The following is a 19,694-nucleotide window of genomic DNA, read 5'->3' as shown; positions in this document are numbered from 1 at the left end:
TATCAATTCTACTTTGTGTTATTACTTCATGTTCGCTTTTATATCAAACAAATTCAAAATGAAATTGACAATATTAAAGAAATAAAAATGCTGTTATTAAAAACATGAAAAATAACATAGGGCATTGATTCAATCACAAGTAAACATACGATGTAGAATTACTAGAAAACTAATCATTGATGAGACTAGTCTCTGCTGACTCAAGGATAATAGAAACCAACTCTATAAATACTTAATTCGCTTTTCTTTTATTTACTAAATAATATTATCACTATCATATATTTTATTGGAACAAAAAATAGAATTTTCTATAAATAATCAATCAAATCATTTAAAGTATTGTTACGTCTTTTACCAAAGAACCTCCCATCAATTTGATTACTTTTTTTAATTCTCCATAAGTCATAATACTCTCTTTTGGAAGTAATGTACTCAACTCACAAGATTCATTCTTTTCAGTAATAACCTTGCCAAGTGTAGTTGATGGGTTAAACATTAAAACAATAGTACTACCTTCTAAAAGATCAACAAAGAGTAAAGTGTCATTTCCAAAATATCTATTTAATTCATTTGTGAAAATTTTTAATGGGTCAAAATCAATAACAGCAACTTCTTTCATTAATAAACTGAGAGTATTTGAGGTACATGCTTCATTATAATTAACATTTTGTTTGGTCAATAACAACTTATCTAAAATGATTTGTATTCCTCCTTTTGGTAAATGAGCAGAAAATAATGCCTTATTAAATTTAGCTCCAGTTTTCAGACAGAAATTAGAATCTAACAATTTCCAACATTGTTTAGCAACTCCACAAAGATATTTTACTACTCTGATAGAAGGTGCAATAGAATTTAGATATTTAGACACTTCTGGCTGATCTTCGAAGTTGAAGACTATACCATGAGAAGATTCTACATCAAAACTATCACCAAAATAAATGGGATAAGAGTCATTAGTAGCAAGAGTTTCAATAAAAGTTAAGAAGAATTTCTGAGGAGAATGAATTGGTTCATTAAGGAAAAAATGAATTGTCATAGCGTCAATCAAATCATCATTAAAATAATTTGAAAACATTCGAGAACTGAACCATTTTTTTAAGAGACGAGAACTTTGAGTTAATGCAGGGTATTTACCTGGATATTGACTCATCCAGATAGATGTTAATGGAATTCTTTGATACTTATTTATATAATCTTCCACACCATCTCCAGTACCCATTCTTAATAAAGCAAGCCCTTGTGGAACATCAAATAAAATGTTAAATATATATCCTTTATAGTACAATTCAAATCTATTTGGAAATACCTTTCCAAGAATGCTTTGTGCTCTTAACAATTCTTTAATCTTAATACTGAAAGCAGATTTCATTAATTTAATACCATGAAGCTCATCTGGCCATTTATTTGAATCTTCAAATTTAATGATTAAAGGAATAGAATCAATGTACATGTATTGATGAATTTTATTATAATCCTTTATTCTTTGAGGAATTGAATATGAAGTATAACGAGTATAACTACCAAATGATTTAACTGTATTAACTGATAATGGTAAGTTTAAGTCTTTAATTAAATTTGATAATTCACTTATACATTCAATAACTTCAAGGCATTGACTAAAAGGAGGAAGTGCACTTGTGATACTAGTTAAATTTGAAACAAGTTGATTTTCATTTACATTAAAATGTTTTGTTATTAATAATTTAATAAAGTATTCATTACAAGAATAAGTTTCCATCCACAAACGTTCAGAAGGAACAACATATAATAGTCTTCCATCTCTAAATCTTCTTAATTCACAAGACTCACCCCAATAATATCTAAATTTATCAACAGCTTCAATGTCTGTAGGTGCTGGACCTAAAATAAGTTGTTTAAAACAAGTTGATTCAGTAAATTTGAAAACCAAAACAATGTCATTTGACTTAGTATTAATTGAATGAAAAAGTGATAAGTCAGTAATGATATTAACAGAATCTATTCTTTCTTCTAATGCCTCACATAAAATCTTTTGTATTTTTGTTAACGTTTCTTGACTAAACTCTTCAGAACTAATCCATCTTATTGCTAAATCATATTGAGTAATATCACTTGGGTCATATTGAGTATCAACTAATTCATCATCACTACTACTAGTTGATTCATCTTTTATTTCAGTCTTAACATTCATTTCTTAAGATGTATTAGAAATTTGAATAAAGTTTTCATTTCAATTTTTCAACCCTAAAAAACCCTGTTTCAAAAACGAGAATAACAAAAATATGAAATTAATCAATCAAATTTTTTCTTTAGTCTAACTTTGTTCCTCTATTTCTCTTTGCTTTTTGTTGCAACTTCTTCTTCTCTCTTTTTGTTAATAATTTTAAATCAGTAGATGGTTCTACAACACCACTTCCAATTAATCCTAATTGTTTTAATGCATCAACATTTTGATCAATATGTTGAGCTTCTTTTCTAAGTTCATCACGTGTTTGTGCAACTTTACTAGGCTTCTTTACTTCTTTTTCCTTTTTATTTTGCTTTGATTTTGATTCTTTTGCTTTCCCTCCCTTTGGCATGTAATTGATTTAAAAAAAATTTTAACTTTTTTTTTTCAAAAACAATAAACCCTTTTTGTTATTCTTTTTTGTTAGAGTTTTGAGTTTTCTGAAGAAGTAAAACTGTAAATTAAAATAATCCAAAAAAAAGATTAAATGTAAAAATAGTAAAGAAGAGTGTAGAAGGTATTATTTATATTTAAGTTTCAAAAAATCAATCTAAAAAATCATTAAAGTATTAAAAAAGATGGTTGGACTTTCTAAAGCTGATGTTAGAAGAACTTTTAAGACTTATGCTATGGGAAAAAATGTTATTACTGTTGATGATGCATATGAAATGTTTAGAGATATGGATGATGGATTCAAAAAAACAATTGATGAATTCAAAGTTGATTTTGAACAATTTGATGAAAATAAGGACGAAGTTTTAGATGTTGAAGAGGTATGGAAACTCTATAAACACTATTATCCAGATGAAGAGTACTAATAATACTTCATCACTTACAGTCATTTTGTTTACTCAATTTTTTGTGATTTTATTATGTTATTTTATTTATTTTAGAAAAAAAATAAACTTATTCATAAGAAAGAAGTAAGTCTAAAATTTTTGTGAAAATCATTTTTATTAGTATAGTTTTTAAATAGTTTAGATTTATTATAAATATATTAATAAATAAAATATTATAGAAAAAGACAAAAAGATGTAAAAAAAAAGACATAAAAAAATCAAGAAAAAAGAGACGAAAAAAGATAATAAATAAAGATTCTATCTGATTGTATGAGGATTTTCAGATCTAACTAAATTTATCTTGTCTAAGGATGAAACAGATACACATTAAATCATCCAGTAAAATTAATGAAGAAAAGAGTAGTGATCATAAACGAAAAAATAAAAATCTTGAAGAATTAACAGTACGTTTGAAGCAAGAATTTAATGTATGTTTTATTAAATAATGTATCATTACAGTCATAAATAAAAATAATAAAAGCTAACTAATAGAAATATGACCTTGAAAGACGTGGTTTTCTTGATACAATTGAAATAAAAAAATTTATTAAAAACGAATTTGGTGTTGACGTAACTGACATGACAATAAAAGAATTGGTTCATGAAAGAACAATGGGAGAAGAGTCATGCCATATTAGTCTAAAGAATTTTTGTGGTTTTAAAAAATTAGTAGAAACAAATAAAGAAGAAATAATAAAGAATCAATTAGAACCATTTTCAATTGAACAACATGTTAATGCATCGTTATTTCTTTATAAATTAACAATTGTTCAAAATAGTCCAATTGAAATTAAAGGATTTACTGGCTTTCAAAAAAGATTTATTCAGTCATTGGAAAGAAATAAATGTTATTTACTTAAACCAAGAAAATCATTTAAGAAAAATATTCCGCAAGAGTACTTTTCTTCTCCTCAATTTGATGAAATTTGTTCAGACTTTCAATTAAGAAAACAACGTTTAACAACATATTCACAACCTATTCCCTTTGAATTTAAAACAATTCATTTATTTGAATGTTTTAATCCAACACTACAAATAAATGATAGTATGAATACTTATATAGCTCAACAACCTCATGTACTAAAACAAATGATATCAATTAATATAGAAAGTATTACATTTAATGTTGGATTATTTGAACCTTTAATTATTTCATTATCAATATATAATTATAAAACACGAGAAAAACAAACAGAAAATGTTTATACCTTTATTACAAATGGAGAATTAAGAAAAGACTTATTTTTATTTGAATTAGAAAAGATAGAAAAGAATGAGTATTATTTAGTCATTCAAGTATTTCGAAAAGACGATGGGAATAGTCTAATTGGAGTATTGTATAGTGAAGGAATTGATGAAAATGATTCTAAAAAAAGTAAACGACAGCTAGAGGCAATAGAAAAAATTAAAAAGAAAGAAGATGAATCAATTAATATGATGTCATTACAACAAATTGCAATTGGTTCAGTTCGTATTGTGTCCATAACTCAAAAAACACATTTAACTGATTTAAAATTTTTTTCAGTTAAACTACAAGAAGAAACAGATATATTTAAACTTATTAAAACAACTCCAAATAATGAAGTTCCTGGGAAATGGAGTGTATGTTGGGATCTTATTAATAAACCTGATACTAATAATCCATTGTCAGAGTTTCGAATTATTGAGGCAACACAAATTAAAGAGTTATATAATGAGACACAAGAATGTGTTACACCAAGAAGTGGAAAACATCAACGAATGAGAAGTACTAGGAGTAGATTATTTAATAATAATGATTCACCATCTACAGTTACTTGTCAAATAAAAACTAGTGAGAAGCAGTCATTATTTAGAGTTCAAAATATGTCACCATCTCATGTATTTAGAAGTGAGACAACAATCAGTAGTTCATTATATCTAACTCTTATTGACTTGGTATTGTCACGTGAACGAAAAATTACAGGAACAATTGAAATATCATTGCAACAAACTATTGGAGGTGAACCACTTAACGCTTTACTTATTCCAAATTATTCAATTGTTCCAGAAAAAAAAATTGTATTTTCTTTCAAAGGAAATGATAAAATAATTCCAATTATGAAAGAAATTAGGATAGAATTACCTAAACCACCTCAAACAAATTTATTCATTTTTATAAGAATGTCTGATAATACTGATAGTGTTGCATTTATTCCATTATTTTCAAAGAATGGAGGTATTATGGATAGTGGAATTGAACAACGAATTGCAATATACAAGGGAAGTGGTGACAAATTTTTAAATGATGCTTTTAATGGAAAAGGGGCATCTAAAAGAACATTAGTAATAAAATTAAATTCTGTAGCTACATTTTATCCAAGACTTCATATCATTCATTCTTTTATTAATTCAGACAATAAAGAAACAATAATTGAAGCAATTAAAACTGTAAAAAATATGGATGCTAAAGTTATAGCACCATATCTTAATACTATTTTAGATAGAATGTTTGAAATGATTGAGTTTGTTGAGTTGTATAATTTTAATCCAATTCTTCAACAATTCTTCACTGAAGATGAAATTCGACCTCTTATTTTAGTGGATTATGTAAATGATCATTTCTCCCCCAAAGAACTCAATTCTAATTTCAGATTATTACCTAAGTTAATACTCGTAGATGTCATTAATAGTTTTAATAACTTTGAAGAATCAGAATACAACAAATTTAAATTAACATTCTTTTTCTTTCAATGCTTTATTAAATCTTGTGTAGTTGCAGATAAAGAAATTAAAGAAATAGAGAATATAGAAAAGTTACTTCAAAGATTATTAGGATTAATTGTATTTAGAATAGACATTCATATATCAAAAAGAGATATTAGAGGAGTATTTGAATTAAATTTAAATGTTGCTGAATTATTCAGAGATCTTTTTAGTGTAATGAATAAAGATTTTGTATGTCAAGCAATTTCATATTATTATAATTTACTTTGTGAACGAAATGCAATAAAATTAGATAAACAAATGGATTTATCATTTTCTACAGTATATGAAATTATGAGACTAGATTTTTTATGTGTAATACGAGACTATCCATTGATGATAGAAATTAATTGTCCTTCTATTCATAACAATGATATTACTACATTAAATGATACATTTTGTCAAAGCAAATTTCTTGCTACTTTCTTCGTTTACAGTATAACTCATTTAATATTTTATCATAAAAATGATATTAGAATAATGGCATCATTATGTTTATTAGAACTTATTCAAAAATTTGATATTGGTGTTGCTTATCAAGAATATAGAAGTGTTGCAGCAGAAGAATTTTCATCACTTATATCATTAATGATAGATGAGTTTGATGTTATTAAAGAATGGTCATATGAAGTATTTTTTAACACAAATGGAACTTCAAACCCAAATCAGTTATTTGCTCTCAGAGCATTATTTCTTTGTTTTTTCTATATCATCAATGAAGTGTCAGATGAATTTAGACAAACTTATATTAGAACTATTACACCATTTACTGTAAATCGTTTATTACAACTATTTTATATAGGCCAAAATTTGTTTAAACCAATGGACCATCACATGCAAGGAACACAAGGATTATATGACTTTTTAAGAAACAAATTGGTTATTCAGTTAATGAAATTTTTTGAACGAGAATTACTTACTATTCGATCTCTTTATACTTTTAATACAAGTTGTGCTATTTTTATTCAAAAATCACGAGGGATGACTGTAACATCTAAAGACGAAAGTTTAGAATCAGATAAAAAAAGAAAGAAAAGACATAACACAACAAAAGAAACATCTACGCCAGTTCTTCCTAGTGGCTCACTCCCTGTTATTAGTCCTTTTCAAAAACGACTTTCTTCTCAAAGCCCAACACAACCTCAATTACAAACCAAAGAAATATCTTCTGTAACACAAGAAAAACATGATGAAGTTCCTAAGAAAAAGAGAAGAAGAAAATTTTCTTTATTTGCTTTAAGTGACAAGAAAAGCCAAGAAGAAGAAATTGAAGAAAAACAACAAAACACGACTGACAACCTAAATGAACAAGAAAAGAAAGGACTTAAGAAAGTACTATTAAAAGCTGAACCAAATCAACCCTCTCATGAGATGAGTCCAACTACTATCAAAGAAGAAGAAAAAGAATCTCATATCAAAGAAGTGTCATCAGATAAACACCATCCTGAATATTTTTATGGATCTAGAATTAATAGAAAAAGTACTTCATTACCTAGACTAAATATCAGAAGCTCAACCGTTGTTGACAAACCAAAAAATATTGGATTTGAAGCTGCTAAAGAAATATATGGACCAACGGATGATGTATGTCCACAACCAGTCAATAGAAATGTACAAATAAAGCAAGAAACAACAATTCAAGAAAGCGTTAGTTCAACAAAAAAAAGGACACTACCAAATAATGGTAATAAACCATTATTACAACGGTTTGAAAGTGCACCAAAACTACAACTTGATGAGTCTGCTTCTCCACCAAAAACAAATACAAAAAGGTTATCAAGCCAAAAAAATAATGTTCTGTTCAAATCAGCTGATTTAGATATTGCTGATATATTAATTGAAAGTTCACAAGAAAATACAATACCTTGCTATAAACAATCGTCTTCAGAGTCTCAGCATAGAAGCCCTTGTTTGGTATTAAATGAAAATAATGATTCATTAGGAAAAACACTCTCTTCAAGAAATAGTAATAACGAAATTATGTTAGAGTGTAGTGAAGATACCCCAACTTCAGAGTTGGCTAAAACAGCTAGGGCATTGAGTTCAAATCAAAATCCTGAATTAACGTACAAATCTAAAGTTATTCGAAGAAGGAAAGGTAGTTTTTCTCGACCACATGAAGATGGAACAACAAAAATAAAGACTGGACTTATGAAACCACAATGCGTTAGTGATAGTTCATCACCACTGATAACTAATAACTGTATTACAGAATCGCAACCATACGAAAGTCCGATATATAGTGATGAGTTAAAGATTACTATAACACCTGGAAATGGGTCTAATACAAACAGAGATGTTGGTGAAAATAAATCACATAATAACACCAAACTAAAACAACTTAAAGTACCAAAGCTTGAAATGAAAAAAATACAAAAAGAAGAGTCTAGGTTGAAAATAAGTCAACTAGAACATCCTGACTTTGTTATTAATGAGGCACAATCAAGTGCTCGTTTAAGGACTTCAACTGCTATACAAATATCACAACCATTAAATCGAATGATTAAACAAAATAGTTTAATTCAGTCATTGGAAGAAGGAGACAAGAAAAATGGGAGATTGCCTGCTATTGAATTTATGTTTGGACTACCTTTAGAAACACCAAGAAATAAACAACGAAGACAAACAGAAGGAGGTACTATTAAAACACCAAGAGGTATGGAAGAATCATTTATAACTGAAAAGACTGGAATCAATAATGAAAAAGTATTAAATGTTTATTTGTATGGAATGATTAACACAATTGTATCTAAAGCATCAACACTATGTTTTTTGTATCATGATCAAAATGAAGATATTCGTAAAATGTCAGGGAAAATATTTGGAGAATTGTCACTAGCATTAAATAATAATGCATTAGTTTCTGATTTATCATTTCTTGGTCTTGAGAAGTTTATTCGAGTTTGTGGAGATGAAGTTGTACCTTTAATTTCACCAATAATCCAAGCTTTAATGCGAATTGTTTTAGGGGTTCATGAATGTGTTGCTCCAAGAGCAGCAGAAATTATATGGTTGTTATGTTTTATGAATTATGTTTCTAAGCAAAGTGTATCAACTACAAGGGATGCAATGATTACTTATTTATTTCATGGGAAAAGTGATTTCCAACGACTACCAAATTTAGTATATTTTCTTCAAAGCGTTCCTTTTGTTCGGTTACAATCAATGTTTGATATGTTAGTACAACAAAGAAATAGTTCAGCATTAGAGATGGTTAAAAGTAATCAATTATGTCTAGAAGTTCAAACAATTGATACTGCTATATTTGAAGGACATGCAGAAGATTGTGTTGTATTCTTTAATGAGATTTTAGAAAAAAGAATAGAATTATTAAATGAAATCAAACATATGGAAGGATCAGTCATTGGTAGAGAAACAGAAATACAATTAAGTATTGTGTTATTATTATTTAAAACAATGAAATTAAAGGAAGAACAAATTAATACTATTGAAGCAATTACCATTAAATTTTATTCTGAACAAGAAGAGATTATGAAACAATTAAAACGTATGAAATCATTGTTTGAATGTTATATGGATCTTCATAATTCAATAAAAAGAAATTGTAAAAATTCTACAGAACGAGTTGGAGCTTTAAGGGAACAATGTAGTAAATGTAAAGAAATTGTAACAAGTTTCTTTAAACATCTAGTAAATAGCATTAATGATGTAACACCTGAAAATATTAGAAAAGGTGCGTCATATTTAAATCAATATCAACAAAGTTTTGATGAACTAGTATCGTTTGGAGTAGATTGTAATCCATTATTCCCAGTAACTCCAGATGAGCTTTCTGATATTTTTCAAATGTACAAAACACTAAACATACAAAAGTTCCATTCTAAAAAAAGGTCATTGCCTGAAATGACTAATGAAAGTAAAACTGTAAGAATAAAGAGTCTAAGAGAGATGTCAATACAAATTAGTAATTTATATTCATTCTTGAGGAATGAGCCAAAAACTCCACGACTAACCCCACGAAAAGCAGGTGACACAAGGTCAGTTTCTACTATAACTCCAAAAAAGAAACGAATGTCTGGAGATAATACTCGTATATTAAAAAGAACATCAACAATTGTAACTCCTGTTTCTGTAAAATTTTCTGGTAGTTATGTTCTTCCTGATAGTCAATTCTCATTTGAACATAACCAATTAATATATAAAATGATGCCTGAGTTAAGTAGTTGTATTGAATCAAATAATGAAAGTCTTAAACTAATGAAAAATAACGAGAAAGCCCAAGACTTGTTAACGAAGATAGTTGAACTATTATATATTTCAGAAAAAGCATCATCAAAAATTAATGAGTCTGATAAAAATCATGAAGAAAATAAAATGTTAATGGAGAAATTATATGGGGTGTTTGAGTGGGCATACTCTGCTCAAATATTATTATCTTTTGAACCACCTGAACCTAATGATTATCTTAGTATATTTGTTGGAATGTTAAATATTATTGAACAAAATAAAGAAAAACAAATAAAAGCGTATCACGAATTACAAAAAACTGTCTTTAAGACTCCCCAACAAATAGAATTAATGGAAAAGATCAATAAAATTATTGTTGCTATACCTCATCAAAAAATTATTAAAACGGTAAGAGATGTAAGAAAAAGATGTTCTTTGGAAGAACAACGTGAAATTCAAAGAAAAGAATATGCTAAATATTATGATGAATTTATATCATTATCTCGACAATGTTTATTAACAACTCAACGGAGTGAATTTAAAGCATTTAATAAAGCAAAAGAGGCATATCATTTCTTAAGTAAAATGAGTTGTGGGTCAATAATTGGAATTAATAGATATGTTCATTACGTTGGAATGGAAGAAAGTTTAGAAACATTATATCAAAAATTAATAAAGAAGGGACTAAGTAAATGTGATTCTAAAACAGAATTATCAGACCTTACAAGTATATCATTTAGATTAACTGATATATCTGCAATGTTACGATCACCAATTTATATTACAAGTTGTAATTCTTCATCTAATTTAATTGAGTCTATTCATTCTGTAGGAAATGAAATATTTTCTGTGTCATTAGAGCTTCAGGGATTACTTAGTCTTAAAGGAAAATATCAAATAGATGAATTAACAGAAAGATACTATGCATTATGTGTTAAATATCGTTCAAGTCCATTATTACATTTGTCATGGTTAAATAACATCATTGAAAAAGAGATTGAATTTGGATATTATTTAGAAGCAGGAATTTGTGAAATTCAAGCTGTTTATTACATTTATAGAGTTACAAAAGGAAACGATATAGGTATATTAAATGTTAATCACTTAGCAAGTATTTGTTCTGACTTTTTGATTGACCGAACTGACATCAATGAAGTTCCATTAGAATTTACGAAAGAATTATTATTAGCACATGCATATCATGCTATAGAATTATTCAGAAAAGCTAAAATGACATGGTTTGGAGTAGAGGTATGTTTAATGTTAAAAGAGTTTTTCGAAAATAATAATATGCTTGATGAATTAGCTACAATACACCAACAAATGGCAGAATTCTTCTTAGGTTACGCTAATGGAAGTTCTATTGATTATAAATTTTATCTTGTTCAGATTGGAGAGTCCCAATTTGTTTATGCTTCTCCATGTGATAAACAAGAATTTAAAGAAATGTATTTAAAAATGTGTGAAACTATTGGGTATGATATTGTTGAACCACAACAAGTTTATCCAATAATAAATGAAGAAGTTCAAACTGTTCCTGTTCCTCAAATTACTACTGCTAATAAATTTACTTATGAAATTTTTGAAGGAGACTCAGATAAAATGATGGACATTATTGCTGTTAAAGGTATTTATAAAACTCAAAGTTCATTACCAAGTGGGTTAAGAAGATCGATTGTGGTTGAACAATATGATGAAGTATTAACACCAGTGAGATATTCTATTGAAGTAGTAGAAAGAATGATCGAATCACTTTCATTTTATGTATGTGAATGTGAAAAAAATGGAACTAGTTCTTTAAAAGCAATAAAAGAAATGAGAGAATACATGACACAAAACATTATTAATGAAGAGAGTTTTAGTGTGTTAAGTATTATCAAAAATTTCTTCCCTGGTGGAGAGGATGATGATACAGAAGGAATACAATTATTACAAAGAAATTTACAAAGACTAAGGTCATGTTGTGACAAAGCTTATTCAACATACCAATTATTGTCACAAGAAATGGATAAAATACAAACTTCATTCAGAAAGAAATATATGATATTTAGTTATCAATTTGCTGACTTTATAACCAATTTCGAAGATATGGATTTATATTAAAATTAATTTATGTATTTGTTGAAAATAAAAATTAGGTTGTTTTTTAATTTGATCAAATAAAAATTCATTTAATGTATTGTTTCTTTGTGAGGTAGTCAATAACAATATTTGCACATTGATCAACAGACTTACCAGCAGTGTTCAAATAAATCTCTGGGTTTAATGGAGCTTCATATGGATCATCAATTCCTGTAAATCCTTTAATAATACCAGCACGTGCTTTTGCATAAAGACCCTTTCTATCTCTTTCTTCACAAACTGAAATTGGAGTGGCATTATGAATTTCAACGAAGTTACCATATTGAGATACCATTTTTCTAACTTCATCTCTAATTTCACGGTATGGTGCAATTGGGGCACAAACAACAATAGCACCAGAACGAGCTAATAAACTTGCAACAAATCCAATTCTTAAGATGTTGATATTACGATGTGCTTTGCTAAATCCAAGTTCTGAAGATAAATTAGTTCTTACAATATCTCCATCAAGAAGATAAATTGGTCTATTTGTGTGTTGTTTTAATCGTTCAATTACAGCATTTGAAACTACACTCTTTCCAGACCCACTTAACCCAGTAAAGAAACAGACTAATCCTTGTTTATCAGTTGGTGGATAGATTTCACTAAAAGTATCTAAATCTTCTTTAGATAATAATTCATTTGGAGCAGTTCCATCACGAATAGAATTAATTAATTGAGATGATGACATCTTATCAAAATAAGATGGAGTAGCTGAAACAACTGGTTTAATACCAATTGTTTTCAAAGAAGTCGAAACCTCTTTTGGAGAACATTGTGGAACAAGATAATGACTAAATCCTCTATTTTTAGCAATAATTCCTCTTAAAATAACATCTTCTGAACTAATAGAGTCATGTGGGTGAGAAGTAACGGTAATGTCTTTGAAATATTTTTGAGTAGTTTTAACTAATGGATGAGGTGCTGGAATATTGAGAACATTAATATCAATATGTGGTTTAACGCCATCTTTTTCTAATGACTTTAATTGGTCAATAGATGGTTTAAGTAAAGGAGAAGCGATACCATGGAAAATAGATGGGTTTGTTGGTTTATTAATTTTTCTTAATTCAGTATAATCATAATGAGGTGGTGGTTCAACAAATTCTAATTTACCAGTAATTCCCATAGTGGCATTTCTTCTTTTATTAGAAATTCCTTGTGGTAATTCAAAAACTTCACTTGGTGTTAATAAACCAAGTAAAGTACCTTCTGGTCCTCTCAAAGCAAGTTTTTTAGCTTTTTCAATTTTTTTTATTTCTTGTTTGGTTAAAGTTAAAACAACTGGTTTAGGAAATATAGTACTATTAGACATATGTCCTGTACTTATTACTTGTTGAACATCTTTTAAAGACATATATGTATTAACTGGTGCATATCCATTAACCATCATTTGTTCAAAATCTCCCATATCATGAGAATTAAGAGTAATATCAGGATAGTTGAATTTAGCAGCTTCAGCAATCTTAGCAGCAGCCATTTTATTCTATATTGAACTTAAAATTTTTTCATTAAAAACCCTTCAAGATTTTTCCAATTATTTTATAAAAGGTGCATAAAATGAATTTTATTTTATTCACTTTTTGAACAACTCTATTTTTATTAATTTTTGATGATTTTTGTTTTATAAAACGAATAATCATTTTTTTATCTCGTATTTAAAAACTCAAAAATAATATTAGAATAAGTCTTAATGGAAAATGAAAAAACTCCATTAATTATTGCTAGCTTTTCATTATTTTTTTTCATAGGAATATTCCTTATTCATCTGACTTTAGTACCAACAAAAGGAAGTTTTCAAATCAAATTAAACATGAGTCCAATCCTTTCTCGTGAAAAGAATATTAAAGATAATACTCTTAAACTCGAAGAAGAATTAAAAAATAAATTTGAGGAAGAAAGAAAGAAGAACGCTGAGGTTTATAAAAAAAATGGTTTTGAAGTATTTGGAAATGTTAAATATAAAAAAGTTGACATTATTACAAATGAATTTTGTCCTAATGGTATTGATGCTGTTTGGTTATGGGTTAATGGAAGTGATCCTATTTTCTATAAGGCTCTTGAAGAAAATGGTAAAAGGGGTGGAGATGGGAGATACAGAGATTACAATACATTACAATACTCTATACGTTCTGTATATAATTTTGCACCATATATTAAGAATTATTATATTGTTACAATGGGACAAATTCCTGATTTCTTAAATACTTCATCACTTACTTTTAGAGACTACAAATTACGAATAGTTGATCATAAAGAAATATTCCCTAATAATAAAGATTTGCCAGTATTTAACTCAAATGCACTAGAAGTATCAATTCACAATATCAAAAACTTATCATCATGTTTTCTTTATTTAAATGATGATATGTTATTAGGTAAAAAATTAGATATAAGACATTTCTTTAATGATTATGGATTATTAAATATCTATTATAATGGATGGAGTGCTCCAGAAGAAGAACAAGCAAAAAAGAATAGTTGGCATAGAAGTGTTTCATTTTCTAACAAATTGGTCAATGATAAATTTCACAATGGAGAAGTTGTTAAACATCCATATGTTAGTCATCATTGTTATTTCTTCAAAACTGATACATTAAAAGAAATGGAGTCTGTTTGGCCTTATCAATTTGCCAAAACACGAACTCACAAATTTAGAGAAGCCAATGACTTAGCAATTCCATTTTTACATGGAGCGTTTACTGCAGAAACTGGAAAAGGAATATATATACCAGAAAGAAATTATTACTATGGTTCATTCACATCAGATCGAATAAATAACTTGAAAGTGTATAAAGATATTCAAAAGAGCCATCCTCAATGTATTTGTTTAAATGATGGGTTTTCTGGAAATGATAATATTTTTAAGTCAGAGACTGAAAAATTGAATGAATTTTTAAATCAATATTATTCGGATCCTTCTCCATTCGAAAAGAATGCATTTGATTTAAGTTAAGATGTATTTATGCATGTTTTATGTCTTGTTTTTATTAATTTTTTTTATTCTGAAAAAGAAAAGAACTTAAAACAAATAAGATGGAGATAAATCCACTGTGTTGTACTTCATGTATTTCTATTTGCTTTGTAGTTGTATTAGTAGTAGCTAATTTTGGAATAATGATGCAAGGAACAAACAAGTTTAGTATCATTGATAGAAGAGTTAAAGCTAGCGTCAAGTATTTTGATGTTCCGGCGATTAAAAATAAGGCATGTCCTAATGGTATTGATGCTGTTTGGTTATGGGTTAATGGAAGTGATCCTGTTTTCCGTAAGGCTCTTGAAGAAAATGGAAGAAAAGGAGGTGCAGGAAGGTATCGAGATTACAATACATTACAATACTCTATACGTTCTGTATATAATTTTGCACCATATATTAAGAATTATTATATTGTTACAATGGGACAAATTCCTGATTTCTTAAATACTTCATCACTTACTTTTAGAGACTACAAATTACGAATAGTTGATCATAAAGAAATATTCCCTAATAATAAAGATTTGCCAGTATTTAACTCAAATGCACTAGAAGTATCAATTCACAATATCAAAAACTTATCATCATGTTTTCTTTATTTAAATGATGATATGTTATTAGGTAAAAAACTAAAACCAGAACATTTCTGCAGAAAAGATGGAAAAATTAATATTTATCATAATGGATGGAATGCTCCAGAAGAAGAAAAAATGAAACAAAATTTATGGCATAAAAGTGTTGGAACATCAAATCAATTGGTCAATGATAAATTTCACAATGGAGAAGTTGTTAAACATCCATATGTTAGTCATCATTGTTATTTCTTCAAAACTGATACATTAAAAGAAATGGAAGAGAAGTGGCAAAATCAGTATAAACAAACACGAACTCACAAATTTAGACTTGGAAATGACTTAGCAATTCCATTTTTACATGGGGCATACTCAGTTGAAAGTAACAAAGGTGTTTATGTAAGAGAGAAGTGGTACTATTATGGTCTTGTTGATAATAATAGAACAAACAACCTCAAAATTATTAATGGAATTAAGAAAAAGAAACCACAATGTATTTGTTTAAATGATGGTTTGGATGAGAAAGATGAAACTAATATGGGCAGTGCTATTGATAGAATGACATTATTTTTAGAAACATTAATTCCAAACCCATCCCCATTCGAAAAGTTATACGGAAATTAATTACTTTTTTGTTTATTTAAAGTTAGACATTGGATTTGAAGTGGTTTTAAAAACATCTTTTTTATTATTTAAAATTATTTGAAACGAAAATAATTTCTTTTTAATTCAAAAATTACCTTTTTTCATTGATAGTTTTCATCATTGAAGTCTTTTTCATAATATTCATTCTTATCGTCAAACATCAACATTTCTCATAAAAAATTTTCTAAATTTATTCGTTTTTTTTCCTTCTGAAATACTGCTGCTGAGTTGATAAACTTTTCAAAGAAATTTCTTGTTTGTTAACAATCAAACGAATGTCAATATTTTCTAAATAATTTACTTTTTCTAAAAATACACCTGATTTTAATTAAATTTTTTCAATATATTTTCTCACCATTTCATAAAATTCATGTTCTTTGAAACACACTCTCTTTATATATTATAAATTCATTTTAATTAAAATAATGTAGCTGTCTAGTCTTATAGTCATAGCTCACTAGAATACTATCACAGTAAACACTATTGTAAAATTCAAATGAAGGAATATTAAAATTACTAATTAATAAAGATTTTCCTAAATAATTAAAATTTGAATAATAGTTAATGGGTTTGACCATACTTTGAATATTATTATCAGTGTCTATTGTTAAATTCCCATAGGACATACAATTATTAATTTAATTTCAATATTTGGTATTCTTACTTTAATAGTTAAATTATTAATAGGTGCATTAACACTAACACATATTCCATTTACATTCTCTTCTATTGTCATGGTATGACGTAATGGGTAAATAATGTTTCTTAATATAACTTTTCCGTTTTTTATTTTTGTTTGACACATATATCATTCCATTATTCTACCATTTCTCAAAAATAATTTTGTCAAAGTCAGTATTTATTCTCACTTCATTAATAATAGAAAGGTTCTTACAAAACACTTGTATCATATTATCATTTTCAATATCAAATTTATGTATATAACATTTATTGTATATATATGCTCCATTATTTTTAACATTGACAATAACCTTAATATTTGAAATGATAGAATTTTTTTTAGATCTACATTAATTATTCCTTTTCCACCATATAATTCAATAGCTTTGAGTATTGTTAAGAAGTGGATTTGAATGTTTCACTTTTCTAATTCTATTCTTAAACTCATAGCTTTTAATTCCTTAAGATTAATCACTCCATTTCCTCGTTGATTTTAATTATCTTCTTTGTGGAAAATTTTCATAATAACATTTAATGAGTTTATTTATTTAATTTTGGTAGATAAGAGAAAATTCATGTTCTTTAATTATATTTTCTTCTTTTTAAATTCTCATTCTTTAACACATTGTTTGATTCCAATAGTCATTAGTCCAGGTTATTCAAAAAGAATATTTACTTCTGAACTTTCTTCACAATACATACCCTTAATTGGTACATGGCCAAATACTGACAAATCATTTTAATTTTATTCAATGTGATGGACTATTATCTAGATAAATGACAATTCTTCTTGAATACCTCAAATTAACTAATTTTTGAATGTTATACAAGTTATTAACATTTTTTAATATTATTGTTTCTACACTAAAACAATTCAATACAACATCAGTATCAATATTAAATTCATATATTCTTATTTTACGAATTTTTGTTTCTATTTCAGATTTTATTTCATTAGCATGTATTATATTGAATGAAGAGTTTATCTATGAAATCTTGTATAAGTATTCATTTTTTTATTTCTTGTGGAATGCAATCACAGGGGTATTGGAGTGTATTAAAATTTGGAAATATTTTGAACATCCAATTAATTCCACTATATATATTTTTAGGATTAACATGAAGTATTTCAAATGCCATGACTGTGTTTTTTTTGTTACCTCTCTTGATTTTCTGAATGGTTTCATTTCTTTTACAAAGAAAATTACAGAAGATATATAATGGTTCAAGTCTTGTCCTAGAATTAAATATTTTTGTTATGTCTTTTTATATTAAGGTTTTGAAATACGTCTTTTTGAATTATTTATAAAAAATTGCTTCTTCAATTCTATTCGTTAAGTTGTTTTTATAACAAAATTTAATACTTTTGTAACTTTCTAATAAATAATTTCAAAAACTTTATTGCTTATTTTGATATTGCGTTATGTCTTTTTTTCAATTACACAAAGTGAAAAGTATACAAACTATTTTTATAATAAAAATCAACAAACTAATTGTGAATAAACCAGTTTCTGTTGTTAATTGATCAAGAAAGACTAATCATATCACTGATTCTTCTTCTAGTAGCTCTACAGAGTATGTTTGTGTATGGTAAAAGCAATATTCCATGACATCAATCACTTTTTTATTAAAATGTTTTTAACTTCTTTAACACCATCAATTTCAATTTTTAATTCTTTATTTAATACTTGATGTATTTATTAAATTGTTTATTGATTTTACTATTGATTTTATTTTAGCATCTTTTATTTTCTCTATTTTCTGCATTCTATTTTTTCTTTATTCATTCTTTTTTGTATTACTTCATTCATTTGTATTATTTTTCAATGTTAATTTTATTTGTTATTTATTTATGTTTGAACATGAATATCACATGAATTAAAATTACATTATATTTTAATATATCTTATTTCTATATTTTCTTCTTCCATTCTTTTTTTTGGAACGAAGATAGTACTTCTGAAACACTACATAAAAACTAATAAAATTCAAGCTTCTACTCTACCAGTTATTATTTTGTTATAAACTTTAAATAAGAAATGTATTATGTAATGTTTCAAAGAGTGTATGAATTTATTACAGGGAATATTATGATATTTATTAATAAAGAAAATAAGAAAAATATAATAACCAATGAAAATGAATTGATAAATTGTGAATGAAGACTAAAATGAAGTAAATATAATAATATAGTGGTAATGAAATGCACTGTCAATAATAAAATCAAGGAAAATAATGAAAACAAGAACAAACCAAATAATGATGAAACAAAAGCTTAAAACTAATGAATAAGCTAAGAACTTTGACTTTAATAAGAAGAAAACAAGTGAAGAAGTGCATTTCTCATACTCCTAGACAAACCTAGAGAATATATTAAACATTGAAAATACTGTTTACAAAGATGTCAATAAATGTATTAATTTTCTCTTAAGAAAGAAGAATAGATGAAAGTTCTATTAACATTTAATTATCTAATTTTTATTTTATTTATTATTTAGATTTTCTTCTTGTTTGTGAATAAATCATTATATTTTATTTCTATTCTTATCTTCTCACTCTTCTTTCTGTTTATTTCTTCTTTTTGATTTCTTCTTTGGTTGTTATTTGAATTCTAAATAATATATATTTCTTTATTTATTATTTTAAGAATGAATATATCACTATTACTATTTTATTATTTCTTTTTTCATTTATAATTAACGTCGTCCTTTATATCATTTTATATTCTTATTATTCTTTCATAA

The 19,694-nt window shown here is 26.7% G+C and overlaps 6 protein-coding genes across 6 annotated transcripts; 3 read left to right on the top strand and 3 right to left on the bottom strand.

Moving 5' to 3' along the window:
• Positions 1-331: 331 nt before the first annotated feature.
• Positions 332-2,170, bottom strand: ENU1_211920 (hypothetical protein; the record flags this gene model as incomplete). The annotated part of the gene is made up of 1 exon (XM_008862419.1): positions 332-2,170. The coding sequence occupies one exon, from the start codon at positions 2,168-2,170 to the stop codon at positions 332-334; it is 1,839 nt and encodes a 612-aa protein (XP_008860641.1).
• Positions 2,171-2,288: 118 nt separating this feature from the next.
• Positions 2,289-2,558, bottom strand: ENU1_211910 (hypothetical protein; the record flags this gene model as incomplete). Its single annotated transcript, XM_008862418.1, has 1 exon — positions 2,289-2,558. The coding sequence occupies one exon, from the start codon at positions 2,556-2,558 to the stop codon at positions 2,289-2,291; it is 270 nt and encodes an 89-aa protein (XP_008860640.1).
• A 226-nt stretch (positions 2,559-2,784) lies between these two features.
• On the top strand, positions 2,785-12,060 carry ENU1_211900 (hypothetical protein; the record flags this gene model as incomplete). The annotated part of the gene is made up of 4 exons (XM_008862417.1): positions 2,785-2,979; positions 3,100-3,129; positions 3,366-3,473; positions 3,538-12,060. The coding sequence occupies 4 exons, from the start codon at positions 2,785-2,787 to the stop codon at positions 12,058-12,060; spliced, it is 8,856 nt and encodes a 2,951-aa protein (XP_008860639.1).
• A 64-nt stretch (positions 12,061-12,124) lies between these two features.
• On the bottom strand, positions 12,125-13,558 carry ENU1_211890 (adenylylsulfate kinase domain containing protein; the record flags this gene model as incomplete). Its single annotated transcript, XM_008862416.1, has 1 exon — positions 12,125-13,558. The coding sequence occupies one exon, from the start codon at positions 13,556-13,558 to the stop codon at positions 12,125-12,127; it is 1,434 nt and encodes a 477-aa protein (XP_008860638.1).
• Positions 13,559-13,891: 333 nt separating this feature from the next.
• On the top strand, positions 13,892-15,034 carry ENU1_211880 (glycosyltransferase, putative; the record flags this gene model as incomplete). The annotated part of the gene is made up of 1 exon (XM_008862415.1): positions 13,892-15,034. The coding sequence occupies one exon, from the start codon at positions 13,892-13,894 to the stop codon at positions 15,032-15,034; it is 1,143 nt and encodes a 380-aa protein (XP_008860637.1).
• An 80-nt stretch (positions 15,035-15,114) lies between these two features.
• ENU1_211870 (glycosyltransferase, putative) lies at positions 15,115-16,248 on the top strand (the record flags this gene model as incomplete). Its single annotated transcript, XM_008862414.1, has 1 exon — positions 15,115-16,248. One exon carries the CDS (start codon positions 15,115-15,117, stop codon positions 16,246-16,248), a length of 1,134 nt encoding a protein of 377 aa, XP_008860636.1.
• Between the last annotated feature and the right edge of the window lie 3,446 nt (positions 16,249-19,694).

The sequence above is a fragment of the Entamoeba nuttalli genome (genome assembly GCF_000257125.1).
Source record: "Entamoeba nuttalli P19 unplaced genomic scaffold asmbl_10118, whole genome shotgun sequence".
Lineage (NCBI taxonomy): Eukaryota > Evosea > Mastigamoebida > Endamoebidae > Entamoeba > Entamoeba nuttalli.
Note: the sequence above shows the minus strand (reverse complement) of the source record. Positions and strands in the feature narration are given on the sequence as shown.